This window comes from Terrapene carolina, unplaced genomic scaffold (genome assembly GCF_002925995.2).
Source record: "Terrapene carolina triunguis isolate 2854851 unplaced genomic scaffold, T_m_triunguis-2.0 Scaffold784, whole genome shotgun sequence".
Taxonomy (NCBI): Eukaryota; Metazoa; Chordata; order Testudines; family Emydidae; genus Terrapene; species Terrapene triunguis.
This window is the reverse complement of record NW_020665135.1, coordinates 158,975-172,842: the sequence shown is the minus strand read 5'-3', so window position 1 is coordinate 172,842 and position 13,868 is coordinate 158,975. Positions and strand designations below refer to the sequence as shown.

General features: G+C 46.4%; 1 protein-coding gene across 2 annotated transcripts; it reads right to left on the bottom strand.

Moving 5' to 3' along the window:
* Nucleotides 1–2,392: 2,392 nt before the first annotated feature.
* On the bottom strand, nt 2,393–5,949 carry LOC112122729 (olfactory receptor 52J3-like). Of its 2 annotated transcripts, XM_026660464.1 has the most exons (3): nt 5,927–5,949; nt 4,092–4,112; nt 2,393–3,311 (listed from the first exon to the last, which is right to left on the bottom strand). In XM_026660464.1, the coding sequence occupies exons 1-3, from the start codon at nt 5,947–5,949 to the stop codon at nt 2,393–2,395; spliced, it is 963 nt and encodes a 320-aa protein (XP_026516249.1). The 2 variants fall into 2 exon arrangements, with proteins under 2 accessions (XP_026516249.1, XP_024077221.2); XM_024221453.2 differs by lacking the exons at nt 4,092–4,112; nt 5,927–5,949 and having other exon boundaries at nt 2,393–3,346.
* Between the last annotated feature and the right edge of the window lie 7,919 nt (nt 5,950–13,868).

The window sequence follows — 13,868 nt, the reverse complement described above, 5'->3', positions numbered from 1 at the left end:
GACTATTCAAATTCATGCCCCATCAATGAGCACAATGGGCCATGGACCAGAATATGGATAATAACCCCTGCTATCACTCACTGAAACATGCCAGGGCATGTGACCAACTCATATGATTCTGGACTCAATCGTGTGCCCATACTGTTCCACTAACTGCTGTGGGCTTTATTTTGAAAAATGAAGTTCCCTCCACATGGCAGAAGCTATTAACAGGGGGAAGTGACATCACCACTTGGTCTCAGTCCCCGACACCCACAACTGAACACCTGGAAGCAAGTCTAGAGGAAAAAGACTTTGACTGGGCAGGTGGTCCCAGGCTGGAAAGAAGGAATCCTGGCCCATGTATGGATTGGGTAACTGTTTGTCTCATCAGGGTGAGACACTGCTTGATTCAAATCCTGTCTAATTTATAGAACTGAGTTTGCAATTTTGCTTTATTTCTTAGGTAATCTTCTTTGAGCTGTACTCTTATTACTTGTAGTTAATAAATCTGTTCTATTTTTTAATCTAAAACAGTGTGTTGTTTGAAGTGTAAAGGGAAATCTGCTCAGGATCAGGGGCTGGTGCATTGTCCTCTCCACATTGAGGAAGGGGCAGATGAGTAATAAATTTACCAGTCAGGCTTATGAGCAGGACAAGATGGTCAGCTCTGTGTCCTAGGCTGGTGAACTGGGAGTAGTTGGCTAGATCCTTGCTACAGTGGGTTCATGGATGGCTGGCAAAAGCATTCATGTAACTCAACTGTGTGTATCCCTGCCTGTGAATGTTTGTGTAAGTGCGGGACCTGTAGGCATCTAAAGCTTCTCACAGCCTGAGATGGGAGGGGGCCCAGATTGATATGCTAGAGGGATCAGCAGTGCCCCAATTCCAGACTATATCCTGACATAGTCCATCACAGTGGCATTACAAGCAGTGCAAACTGCACACCTTGTTGTTCTGAGTGAAATTTGAACTTCATACATGTGTGCAGAGATTTTAAGTGTGGTGGCTGGAGATCAAATAGGTCACCATATTTTTTTTATTTTATGTTTCCTTATTTCAGAAAGGGAAGTAGATACAGAAGAGCAACAAGATGAGAGAAAACAGCAAACAATTTCAAAATTCAAGCTATTCAGTTTTCAGGCAGCAGAAAAAGAAAAAGAACATAGGTGAATTTTTAAGCTAAAGAAGACAGAGACTGCCGGAGAGGAGGCTCAAAAGAGTAGGTCTAGGGAACTAAAATAACAAGAAATTGAAGAGAAAGAGGGAGAGCAGAAACACCAGTTGGACTTCCTGGACAAGCAGAACCAGACCCCCCCACACACACTAATTCCCACCTCTCCAAAAATCCACAAATGGGAACAGTTGTGTCCTGCATACAATGAGCCCATTGATATAGCTGAATACTTCACTATCTTTGAGAGGCTGTGTGTGATTCTTGATGACCAGAAGATGCCCACTTTAGTTGAAAGTTAACTGGTAAAGCTCTGTATACGTTCAATAAAATGCCAATTGAGAATGCTTTTGATTATTGTAAATTCAAAGAAATGGTTTTGGAACAATTTCAGATTACCCCTGAAACATAAGGAGTGAAATTTAAGTATCTTAAGAGGGGTACTGATATGAGTACTATGGAATATGTTAAAAAAAAAAAGAAAGATTTGATGAGAAAGTGGGTAAGGGGCAAAGATGTTACAAGCTTTGAAGGAATGTTTGACCTTTTTTCCTAATATCCAACCTAGACTTCCCCTACTGCCCTACCCTATAGCATATCAACCTCTCCCCCTAGCTTAGTGTCATCTGTGAACTTGCTGAGGGTGCAATCCATCCCATCATCCAGACCATCAATCTTTGTATTAGAGTTGAGTGGGTATAATATTTAATTTTCTTTCTTATATACAGGAATTAGATACAGTGCTCCTGTCAGATAATTGCTAGGTTATATGCCAAAAAACTGGAGATTTCAATAGTCTAAGTAGCCCCGGGACTCATGTGTTAAAGTAGCCACCCCAATTAAACTTTGAAATGGCTCGATTGCAGTTGGTGTTCAGGCGAAAGGAGATTAAAATGATCCAGAAACTAACAAGAGGAGGGGAAGAGAGGAGCAAGGGACAGAGGTGGGAGGGTTGCAGGGAAGAGATACAGCAGGTGCAGAGACTTGGCAGAAGAGTCAGTCTAAGGGTCGCGGTGCTGGGGGTCCAGCTTCCAGAAATTAAAAAGGTGGCAACCCACTGAATTGTACATAGACTGATTCCCCAGTTTATCATGCTGACACAGCAAAATGAGGTCAGGAAAGGATTTAATGTCTCTCTGACTGCCCAGAAAGTGATTCAGGGAAGAGGTCCCAGCACCATATTACCAGCCAACTCTACACGGAGCTTCGCCTGAGAGCCATATCACCAGGGAAAAACTTTTAGGTCCCTTTATGAGAAAAGAGCCAGAGCAGCCTGTCCCGGATCTGTTTGGTCCTCACACCATAGATGATGGGGTGTAACAAGGGGGGCACCAAAAGGTACACATTGGCCATGAGAATGAGGAAATGCAGGGGCACATTATGGCCAAACCGATGCGTGATGGAAGAGAAGAAATCTGGGATGTAAAAAACCAAGATGGCACAAAGATGGGAGCCGCAGGTCCCAAAAGTCTTGAGCCGAGCATCCTTTGTGGGGAGGCTGAAGATGGCCTTGAGGATCTGGATATATGACACGGTGATAAAAATGACATCCAGACCAATCAAAGAGAATAGAATAAAGAGGCCGTAGTAACTACTAAGGCGGGTGTCGGCACAGGACAGCTTCACCACAGCTATGTGCTCACAGTAAGAGTGGGGGATGATGTTGGTTCTGCAATATGGCCACTGCCTCACTAGGAAGGGATAGGGCAATGCAAATATGCCGCCGCGCAGCACCACGGCCAGGCCAATCTTGGCCACAACAGAATTTGTCAGGGTGGTTGCATGTCTCAGGGGATCACAGATGGCGACGTAGCGATCCAAAGCCATGGCCACGAAGATCCCAGACTCCATCCCTGTGAAGCAGTGAATGAAGTACATCTGGGTGAGGCAGGCACTGAAATTGATCTCAGTGGAATTGAACCAGAAAATATTCAACATTTTGGGCACGGTGGCTGTGGACAGGACCAAGTCAGTGATGGCCAGCATGCAGAGGAAATAGTACATGGGCTCATGGAGGCTCGGCTCTCTCTTCACAATGAACAGGATAGAAAAGTTCCCCAAGACGGCTATGGTGTACATGGTGCAGAAGGGGATGGAGATCCAGACATGGGCCATCTCCAGGCCAGGAATGCCCAGTAGGATGAAAGTGGAGGGGTTGGTGAAGTTGGTTGTGTTGGAATCTGACATGGAGTAGGGGAGAAGGTGTCCAACTCTGAGGCAGAACGGTGTCTCCTGCATGCACCGTAGGTTCCCATAACTTCCTGTATGTGCCCAGGGTCCAGGGTGATGGTTGAAGTACAAACGCCTAGATGGAGAGACAATGTTAATATGAGACACTATATGCACTACTGGAGGCTGTTCTTGTGGGTGAAATAGATTGGTTGCTCTTTATACACTGAGAAATGACATTCTCATTATTTAAATAAATGAATTATGAACAACTGAACATTCCTATGCTAAATCAATATATTATGATGCTCCATGCATCAATAATTCTTGCACGTCATAGTGGTGGAAACCTTAAGAGTCACCAACAGGAAACACGAGTGTGGATATTGGCTATCAATCATTGTTCCTTAATTCAATGAAAGCTAGGCTAGAGAATCCATGCTGTAGGGAGCTCCCCTTTCATCTCTTTGCTTAAAATAAGAGAGTAGAAAAAAACCCAAACCTTTGCAAAGACATGCGCTAGGGGAAACAGCCCAACTAGAAAACAACTCAGAGAAAAGACCTTGGCATCATTGATAGCAGCTCCGGAGAAACACCTGCTCATTCATGCAGTGGCCAAAACAAAAACAGTATTTGGATGCCTTAGGAATGGAATGGAGAAAAACCTGCTCTGGACATGCGCGCAGTTTTGGTCACCTAGTGTCTATAAAGGATATAGCAAATAAAAAGGGGATTTCCAAGACAGGCTATGAGAAGGGGGAGGCTGCCGTATGCGGACAGACTGAAAAGTCTGAGGCTGTTTAGAGAAGAGACAAACAAGGGGGCATATGATAGAGGACAGCAAAATAAGGAATGGATCTGATTACATTCATATGTACAAACAGAGAACCCCAAACCCATAGTTTCTATAGACACATAGTGCTTCTAAAGTTCTAATTCCCCAAAGCTGAGGGAAACTATCATCAAAACTGATTGGAAGGAAATAATTAGACAAAATATGAGAATGAAAATTGAGAGTGTTTTTTTAACAGAGATCATTAGATAGAGAAAAAAGTCATGATTCCTCAGTCAAGAAGGTGAAAACCTTTGGCTAAAAAGCCGGTCCAGTTGCAAAGTGAAGGCAGTAAATGGGTGGGGAAGATACATGTATATTGTAGTAAGTGAAGGCCCTAATAAAGGCCCAGTATGATGCCTGAGGCCTGAACTAAAGTAATGGTCAAGACTTTGCTAACATAAAGCAAAGTTAAGCTGTGAGCCAGAGGCAGGCCCTGCTCACAGAAGCTGGCAGGGAAAGGGCTGATGCTGCAAGAAGATACATACCTAAAAGGTACTGGACACCAGATATCAGAACATACACTATACTGGAACATTCCACAGATAACATGGAACAGGCCGACCCATCCCAATGACAGGGGCAAAAGGGTAAAATGATGGATAGAGTTGTTTTGATCGAACCAATCTGTACAAGGTGAGAGGCGGCACCTTGCTACGTAGAGGGGTTGCACCTCAATACGTCAGGAGTGATGTGTAACTTGTTTGTACCTGTGTCTAAGAATGTATCCCTGGGGTGGGGGGTCTTTGTCTGGCCGAGGGGGCAGTGGAAAGTCCCGCCACTGAGCCGGGTCCATTGCCAAGAGGCACTTTCTCGTAGTATGCCCAGTAGACTAAGTAATCTACGGGGAACTGCAATTGTGTCCAAGGTCTCAATAAACCTAGTCGACGTGACTTTGCATCTTACTAGACTCTGTGGTTATTGGGGGTCCTCTTCGGGTCTGCTGGGTCAGCTATCTGCGCAGAGCTGGGGCAGCACACATAGGGAACACACACACGCAGCCGAGTGATATCAACACAGGAGAAAGCAGAGCACCACACCGGTAGCATCTGACAACATATATCAATGTGGAAAAGGGAAAATAGCCAGCAACAAATATTGGAAGTTATGAAAACTGATAAGGGACGTTGAAGACATCAGGGGAAAATCCATAGCTGGCAGTGTTGAGGATTACAAAAAGGAGGTTATTAAGTATGTTAAGAACAAAAGGAATCCTAGAAAAGATTTAGGGAAATTCCTTTTTACATGTAAAAGCATTAAAAAAATTAAGGTACTGCTTAAAAAAAAAGATTTGAGAAGGTTAGGAAATATGGAAAAGCTGGTATGGAATTAGTTCAAGAAAAACATTCTATAATATAAGTAATGCCATTCACAACAGGGTTTAGGCAAACCCTGTCTTGTCAAGTAAACCTGATTTCATCCCTTTAATAGAGTACACATTTTGCTGACCAAGGGAACCATGCAGATGCAATAAGCTTTGATTTTTCTAAGGCATTTGATTTATTCGGGGGAAACATTGAGCTAAAATAATTAACACTCTACAATATCAGTAGTGCACACATAAAATACACTAAAACTGGTGAACTGACAGATCGCAGAAATCAATTGCTAATAGGTCATTATCAGTGAATGGGGCTGTTTGTAGTGGGGTTTTGCAGGGATCAGTTCTAGGACCAATGCTATTCAATATTTTCATCAATGATCTGAGAGGACATAGAAAATCACTGCAGATAAAAATTTTCAGATGACCCAAAGATTGGCAGAGTGGTGACAATGAGGAGGACCGAGAAGGCATACCGATTGATCTGGAGCATTGGTAAGAGTGTTCCATGCAAAAAAAAATGTTTTAATACAGTCAAACTTATCCTCTCATGACAGGAAATGCAAGCCTGACCCACAGCCTTGGACACTGTATTATGCAATGCAAGGACCCTGAACAGGATTTAGAAGTCATTGTGTAAAACCAACTCATTGTGAGCTCCCAGTGCCATGCTGTGGCCAAAAGGGCTGATATGATCCCTGGATGTATAAACAGGGGAGTGGTGAGTTGGAGCAGGGGAAGGATTTTACCTCTGCACATGGCATTGGTGAAACCGATTGCATCCATTTCTGGGGTCCACACTTTAAAAGAATGAGAAAAATTGGAGAAGGTGCCAAAAAGAGCCACAAAAATGATTGGAGGCTGGAGAAAAAGCCGGACCATGAGAAACTTGAAGGGTTTCATCTATTTAACTTAACAAAAAGACTGATCAAGCAGACACTTTCATGGGGAGATAACCGTGGGTAGCAATGGGCTCTGTAATCTAGAGGAGAAAGGCAAAGCAAGGCCCAATGGGTGGAAGCTGAACACAGACAAATTCCAGCTGGAATTAATGGCCAAATGTTCAGCATGGAGGGTGGTTAACCGTTGGAACAAACTGAGAAGGGAAGTGATGGATTCTCCAATTCTCCATGTCGGCAGATCCAGACCAAATGCTTTATTGCAAAATCTGCCTGAAGGCTTGTCTTCAATTAAAATGTTATAGCAGCGCTGCCTTAGTGCTTCTCTGTAGACACTACTTACACCAAAGACAGGGCTCCTTCCATCAGCATAGGTAATCCACCTCCCTGAGAAGTGGTAGCTAGGTGGATGGAAGAATTCTTAAGTCTACGTCTTCATGTCTACACCAGAGTTAGATTGATGTTTGGATTTTTTTGCTGTTTCAAAATAGGCAAATGCAACATTAGTTTGTATTAGCAGAGGCATAGCATTCAAGTCACAGTATGTGATAGTATTCCTCTACGAAGCACTGGTTTGGCCTCAGCTGGAGTACTGTGTATAATTATGGTCACCAATGTATGAGAAGGATGTATAGAAACTGGAAAGGATCCAGAGGTGAGTGACAAAGATGACTAATGGGATGGAATACAAGCCATAAGACCAAAGGCGAAAGGAACTGGTTACGTTTAGTTTGGAAAAGAGGAGATTAAGTGGGGACGTGATAGCCTTCTTCAAATACTTGAAAGGCTGCCATAAAGAAGTGGAGGAAAGCTGTTCTGTCTTATCACAGAGGGCACGACAAGAGGCAATTATTTCAAACTTCCACCATACCAGATTTAAATTAAATTTCAGGAAAAACTTCCTAACTGTAAGAAGAGAAGGACAGTGGAACTGTGGATAGCCCTTAGTCTTCAATGATTAAGACACACCTCAGTAAGAAGACTTCATTTTCAGTTGCTTGGAAGTTTGTCAAATTTTAGGTGTTTGGACTGAAATTTCCCATGCCAGGTGTCTGCTTCTGGCTGAATTGTCTTTTGAAAGTTTATGGCATAACAGTTCAGCCAATTTCTCAAATGAAGCTTGGAGAAAATATGTCTTACCCATGTTGAAAAATTCTTATAATTGTTCAGTGAGGAGCCCTAGCAGCTCCATGCTGTCCAGCAGGTAAAAATCAGGTAACAGCCCCCAATTAACAGCCAGATCTTTAAGTGGAAGAGGAAGTGACAGTGACACTTTGGTGCTGGAGGCCATCAGCTGGGTCGGGCAGGGGTGCACAGAAAACAGTGACATTTTGGCCAATGATACTGTGAAAGGATCACAGTGAAAGGACCACAGACTTGCTCTCTAGCCCATCATTCCCATATTGCCCTGGGTTTGTCGATCAGGTGAGCTTCTCAGCAAGAGATGGGTACCTGTGAATTCTGAAAGGGAAGTGTCCTCCCTGGGAATCCCCCTCAGGTAGTCGTGTCCCTCGCCTCTCTCACTGCAGCATCTATAGCAACATCCAATGCCAAGAGCCAACACAGGGATGTTCACCATTTATAATATAGCTCTGTGAAGTCCCAGTGGGGTTTGCTCGGCCTCTAGGGGAGAAGCAGCATTTGAATGTAAAGAGGTTCGAGATAAGCTGTCTGGGCTTCTGGGCTAATTATCCAGCTTTAGGAGTAAACAGTAAATAAGATACCTTCCCAAAGGGAGATGAGAACTCTTGGGCTCTGTGCTGAGTCAGAGAGGAATTGGCTGTTTTGTGTATTTCTGTATATTTAAAAATTATAGTTGATTAGCAAGAAAACTAGGGATAATGCCTAGATCTCCATTGGGTCTAACACCCTGTAAATGCCCAGGATAACTGGGTAGATAGTAGAAACTCTATTTCACCCATCTTATTATTTAGACATCTAGCATTTGTATATAAGCACTTTATAAAAGTGTCACTTTTTAACTGTCTGCCATGACAAGATGTAATTGGATGAGAATTTTTTTTTCATGTGACTGTTTCTCATCAGATCCTATCTATATTTTATCATCTTCCATTCTCTCTTACTCACTAGGATATAGAGAATCTCCATTAATAGATGCTCTCCTAAGGGATGTCTCTGTCCAAATCACGTGCTCCTCTGCACCTTTAGGCTTTCTCCCAACCCTTAGTTTTAAAAGTGCTCTATGACCTTCGTAATTTTAAGTGCCAGCAATCTGGTTCCATTCTGGTTTAGGTGGAGCCCATCCTTCCTGTATAGACTCCTTCTATGGCAGATTTGTCAAATATGAGCCCTACCTGGTAAACTGCTAAGAGTAAATGCTGTCTGGAAAGCCGGTAGCAGAAGGCACATAACAGGAAGCCCCGTTACCAAAGCTTTCAGGTGAAATGGCTAAATGCTCAAGTCTGCCTGGTAAGGGCCAGCAGACACAGGAACGGAAAGTCTCATGACACACCCAGAAGCTACCTGTCAGCAATAACTAAGTGCTCAATAGCCCTTATAAGGGAACAGTGGACATAAGCAAAGGTAAATACAAATAGGGGCAGAGAATTCAGCAGGATAATTAAATAACATTTATTGGGACAAGACCAAAACCAGTACTGCCTACCTGGGTAGGAGGAGGGTCAATGCTTACAATAAAGGGGAAATACGAATAAACATCTGGGCTCACTCTTCAGGGTTAGGGAGGAGGGGAACAGGCAGTATGGCTTGCAAGCTTGTAACACCATTGATGCAATAAACGGTGGTACCTAGACTGAACCATCCAGCGTCCAGAGTCGATCCGTCCCTCTCTCTAAATTCTACCCCCAACACCTTCTTTCCCAAAAGTTTCCCCAGTTCCTAAAAACCCCTCTTCCCTACACCATCGTCTCCTCCACATATTGAGACACTGCAGTTCTGCCTGTCTAACTGGCCCTGCACGTGGAACTGGAAGCATTTTGGAGAATGCTACCATGTTGGTCCCAATAACTGGAGTTCCCTCCCCCAGAGAGGTGTCCTCAGTATGAGAGGATACCATGACATCATCTGGAAGGAGGGTCCCTTTGCTCCAGTTGGATGTTCTTTCCCTGAGCCTTTCATCCTCCTCAATAGCACAGAGGCTATCAGACTGGGGCGGGGGGGAACCTGTTCTACTATGCCCCAAAAAATCTCATCTGCTTACCTCTCTGTCTCCCTTAGCTCCTCCAGTTCAGACACTCTGGTCTCCAAAGCCCGTGTATGGTCTCTGAGGGCTAGGAGGTCCTTGCACCGAATGTATACATATGCCACCTGCCCATAGGGCAGGTAAGCATATATGATGCATTGGGTGCAATAAACTGGATAGCCCCCAAACTGTTGCTGGATTTCTGCATCAATTATCTTTTTACTCCTGAAGCCTGTTCCATTCTTTTTGTTTTGTTTTTATCATGGGGTGTTTTTGGCTTTAAGTTTAAGGCATGTTAGGTGTATCTGCCCCCCCCCCACACACACTCCTCCCCTAAACTCCCTTCCAGAACTCCCGTTAGCTGTTTGTGTTCACTTGATTGTCTGGTTGCTTAGGAATGGGCTTTTCAAAGCCCTGGTCTTCCTGAGTAGCTCCTGGTTAAGAGTTAATGGGTGCTAAAGGGCTTAGGGATCAAAGCATCATTAAGATCCTCACAGTTCTCAGCCTTGCCTAACAGGCCTCTAGACTCAGCACACATCTAAGAGTTGTGAATCGCTGCTGGCTGTCTGGCCTCTGCATCATGAAGTATTGGTAGTCTTTCAGCAGGAGCCTGCAGCACCCCTTGATCCTCTCTGGGGTCATCCCCAAAGAACTGGGCTGCTAACGTATATACCTGGCCTCCAGCCAGACCATGCCCAGCAGCATTCAGGGGACATCGCCTCCTCAGCCCAAGGAGAGGAATTAACCCCTGTAGTCCCAGTGTGTGGCATGCATGCCCCGTCGCAGATCCAAATGCATGGGGAAAGAGAGAGATGGGACATAACCCACTAGAACAGCAACTCCCTGCTTCTGCCATTCTGGAGAGCCCTTTCAAAGGGAGAAGACGAATGTTCCGCCTGACCCCAAGCTGACATTGCCTGCTTCAGGAAATATTCCTTTCAAGGGAGCCTGTATGGATCAGTCCTGGACCCAGAGCACTCAGGGTAGTGGAACTGAGGGCAGAGAAGCCACATTTGGGTGTAGAGGACATCTTGTGGACATCTCCCCACCCAGCCCCACTCCTCTTCCACTCACAGGTGCCAAGCAACCATGTAGCAGCTCCCGGTTGGCTGTCACAGCCCTGCTCAAGCTCCCACGGCTGGATACCCACCAGTTGACAGTGATTGAGTCCCTCCCTCCCCCCCAACAGATGTGCTTTTGAGTCACAGCAACTTTCAGGCCCTGCTTTTACTCCAAGTTTCTAGGCCCACTCTTGGGGTGCAGCTGCTGTTCTAGCGCCTCCCTCTGGGAACTGAGACCTGCACGCCAAGGCCCTGAGACTAGTTTTGTCCTGGTTTCCCCAGACTCTCCAATTCCTTCAGCTCACCCTCCCAGAGCTCTGCCTTGGCCACACTTCTGTTTCCAGTTTCTCTTTTTTGGGGCACATGATTGTTAAAGCAAAAGACCCAGGCTTTGCAAAAGGGGTTTTGTGACACATGGCCAGAAAGGGTTGAGCAAATTTCAGGGTAATTGACCTAATTTCAATTTATAGAAACATGTTAGAAAAGTATGTAAATGGTAATTAGCACCATTCCACGTTAGATAGGCTAGAGTTTGAACTGTAGAGTTGTATTGTTAAAGAACTGGAATAAGAGAGTGACTGTAGTAGTCTGTGGGTATGTCTACACTACAAAATTAGGTCGGATTTATAGAAGCCGGTTTTATAGAAACCGGTTGTATGCAGCCGATTGTGTGTGTCCCCACATAAAATGCTCTAAGTGCATGAAGTCGGCGGACCGCGTCCACAGTACCGAGGCTAGCGTCGACTTCCGGCGCATTGCACTATGGTACCTATCCCACAGTTCCCGGAGCCTCCGGCGCCCATTGGAATTATGGGTTGAGATCGCAATGCCCGGATGATGCAAAGCAGTGCCGCGAGGGGTTCTGGGTACATTGCGTCAGGCCCCTCCCCCGCCGTCACAGCAACGGCAGACAATAGATTCGCGCCTTTTTACCTGGGTTACCTGTGCAGACAACATACCACGCCAAGCATTGAGCCCGCTCAGCTCAGCTCACCGTCACCATATGTCATCCGGGTGCCGGCAAACGTGGGACTGCATTGCTAAACAGCAGCAGCAGCTTACTGCTTTTTGGCGGTAGATGGTGCAGCATGACTGGTAGCCTTCACTGGCGATCTGGGTGCAGGCAGCTGTGGGGCTGGCAGCCGTGGTGCTGCATTGCACCAGCCCCTTGCCTTTTGGTAGAAGATGGTATATTACGACTGGTATCCGTCTTCGTCGTACTGCAGTGGCTGTCGATCATGGGCACCCGGGCAGACAATGATGGTTATCAGTCGTAGTATGCTATTTTCTGCCAGGCGCCCTGTTGGCTCATTGCACGTTAGCAGAGTCGTAGTATGCTATTTTCTGCCAAGTGCCCAGTATTGTCTGCTAAGCACCCAGAAGAGGCCGATGGCGATCTGGGTGCTGGCAGACATGGGGCTGGCAGACGTGGGGCTAGATTGCTACATAGCAGCAACCCCTTGCCTTTTGGGCAGAAGATAGTATATTATGACTGGTATCCGTCGTTGTCATACTGCAGTGGGTATCAGATGGTGCAATAGACCTGAAGGCTAACTGCCAAGCGCCCAGTATTTGCTGCCAAGCACCCAGAAAATGCCAAGGGCTATCAGTCATGCTGCACCGTCGTCTTAAGATGTAAAAAATAGATTTATTCTGTATTCATTTGCTTCCCCCCTCCCTCCTGCTAAACCCAGGCTTTTGAGTTCAATCTTTGGGGGGGGCCATTCTGTGTGACAGTTGTTTGTGTTTCTCCCTGATGCAAAGCCACCTTTCTTGATTTTAATTCCCTGTACCTGTACGCCATGTCGTCACTCGCCCCTCCCTCCCTCCCTCTCTCCCTCCCTCCCTCCTTTCTTCCCCTGGTCCGTCAGATACTACTTTCGCACCTTTTTTCAGACCAGACGCCATAGCCAGCACTGGGATCATGGAGTCCGCTCAGATCACCGCGGCAATTATGAGCACTATGAACACCACGCGCATTGTCCTGGAGTATATGCAGAGCCTCCTAGACATGCCAAAGCAAAACCAGGACCAGCTGAGGAGGAGGCGATTGCAGCGCGGCGACGATAGTGATGAGGAAATTGACATGGACCTCTCACAAGGCACAGGCCCGAGCAATGTGGAAATCATGGTGTTACTGGGGCAGGTTCATGCCGTGGACCGCCGATTCTGGGCCCGGGAAACAAGCACAAACTGGTGGGACCGCATCATGTTGCAGGTCTGGGACGATGCCCAGTGGCTGCGAAACTTTCGCATGCGTAAGGGCACTTTCATGGAACTTTGTGACTTGCTTTCCCCTGCCCTGAAGCGCCAGAATACCAGGATGAGAGCAGCCCTCACAGTGCAGAAGCGAGTGGCGATAGCCCTGTGGAAGCTTGCAACGCCAGACAGCTACCGGTCAGTGGGGAATCAATTTGGAGTGGGCAAATCTACTGTGGGGGCTGCTGTGATCCAAGTTGCCAGGGCAATGAGAGACCTGGTGATATCAAGGGTAGTGACTCTGGGAAACGTGCAGACCATAGTGGATGGCTTTGCTGCAATGGGATTCCCAAACTGTGGTGGGGTGATAGACGGAACCCATATCCCTATCTTGGCACCGGCGCACCAAGCCACCGACTACATAAACCGCAAGGGGTACTTTTCAATGCTGCTGCAAGCCCTGGTGGATCACAAGGGACGTTTCACCGACATCAACGTGGGCTGGCCGGGAAGGGTACATGATGCTCGCGTCTTCAGGCAATCTCTTCTGTTTCGAAAACTGGAGGAAGGGAATTTCTTCCCGGACCAGAAAATAACCATTGGGGATGTTGAAATGCCTATCGTTATCCTTGGGGACCCAGCCTACCCCTTAATGCCATGGCTCATGAAGCCGTACACAGGCAGCCTGGACAGTAGTCAGGACCTGTTCAACTACAGGCTGAGCAAGTGCCGAATGGTGGTGGAATGTGCATTTGGCCGTTTAAAAGCGCGCTGGCGCAGCTTACTGACTCGCTCAGACCTTAGCGAAAAGAATATCCCCATTGTTATTGCTGCTTGCTGTGCGCTCCACAATATATGTGAAAGTAAGGGGGAGACATTTATGGCGGGGTGGGAGGTTGAGGCAAATCGCCTGGCCGCTGATTACGCGCAGCCAGACACCAGGGCGGTTAGAGGAGCACAGCAGGGCGCGGTGCGCATCAGAGAAGCGTTGAAAACCAGTTTTGTGACTGGCCAGGCTACGGAGTGAAACTTCTGTTTGTTGCTCCTTGATGAACCCTCTGCCCCTCCCCC

Coding starts and splice junctions, on each gene's coding strand:
- LOC112122729 (XM_026660464.1), bottom strand. CDS start 5,949: ATGCCTTCTCGGTCCTCCTCATT. Junction 4,113..5,926: donor CCTTCTCGGTCCTCCTCATT/GTCACCACTCTG, acceptor AAACAGCCTCAG/ACTTTTCAGTCTGTCCGCAT. Junction 3,312..4,091: donor CTTTTCAGTCTGTCCGCATA/CGGCAGCCTCCC, acceptor AACCAACTTCAC/CAACCCCTCCACTTTCATCC.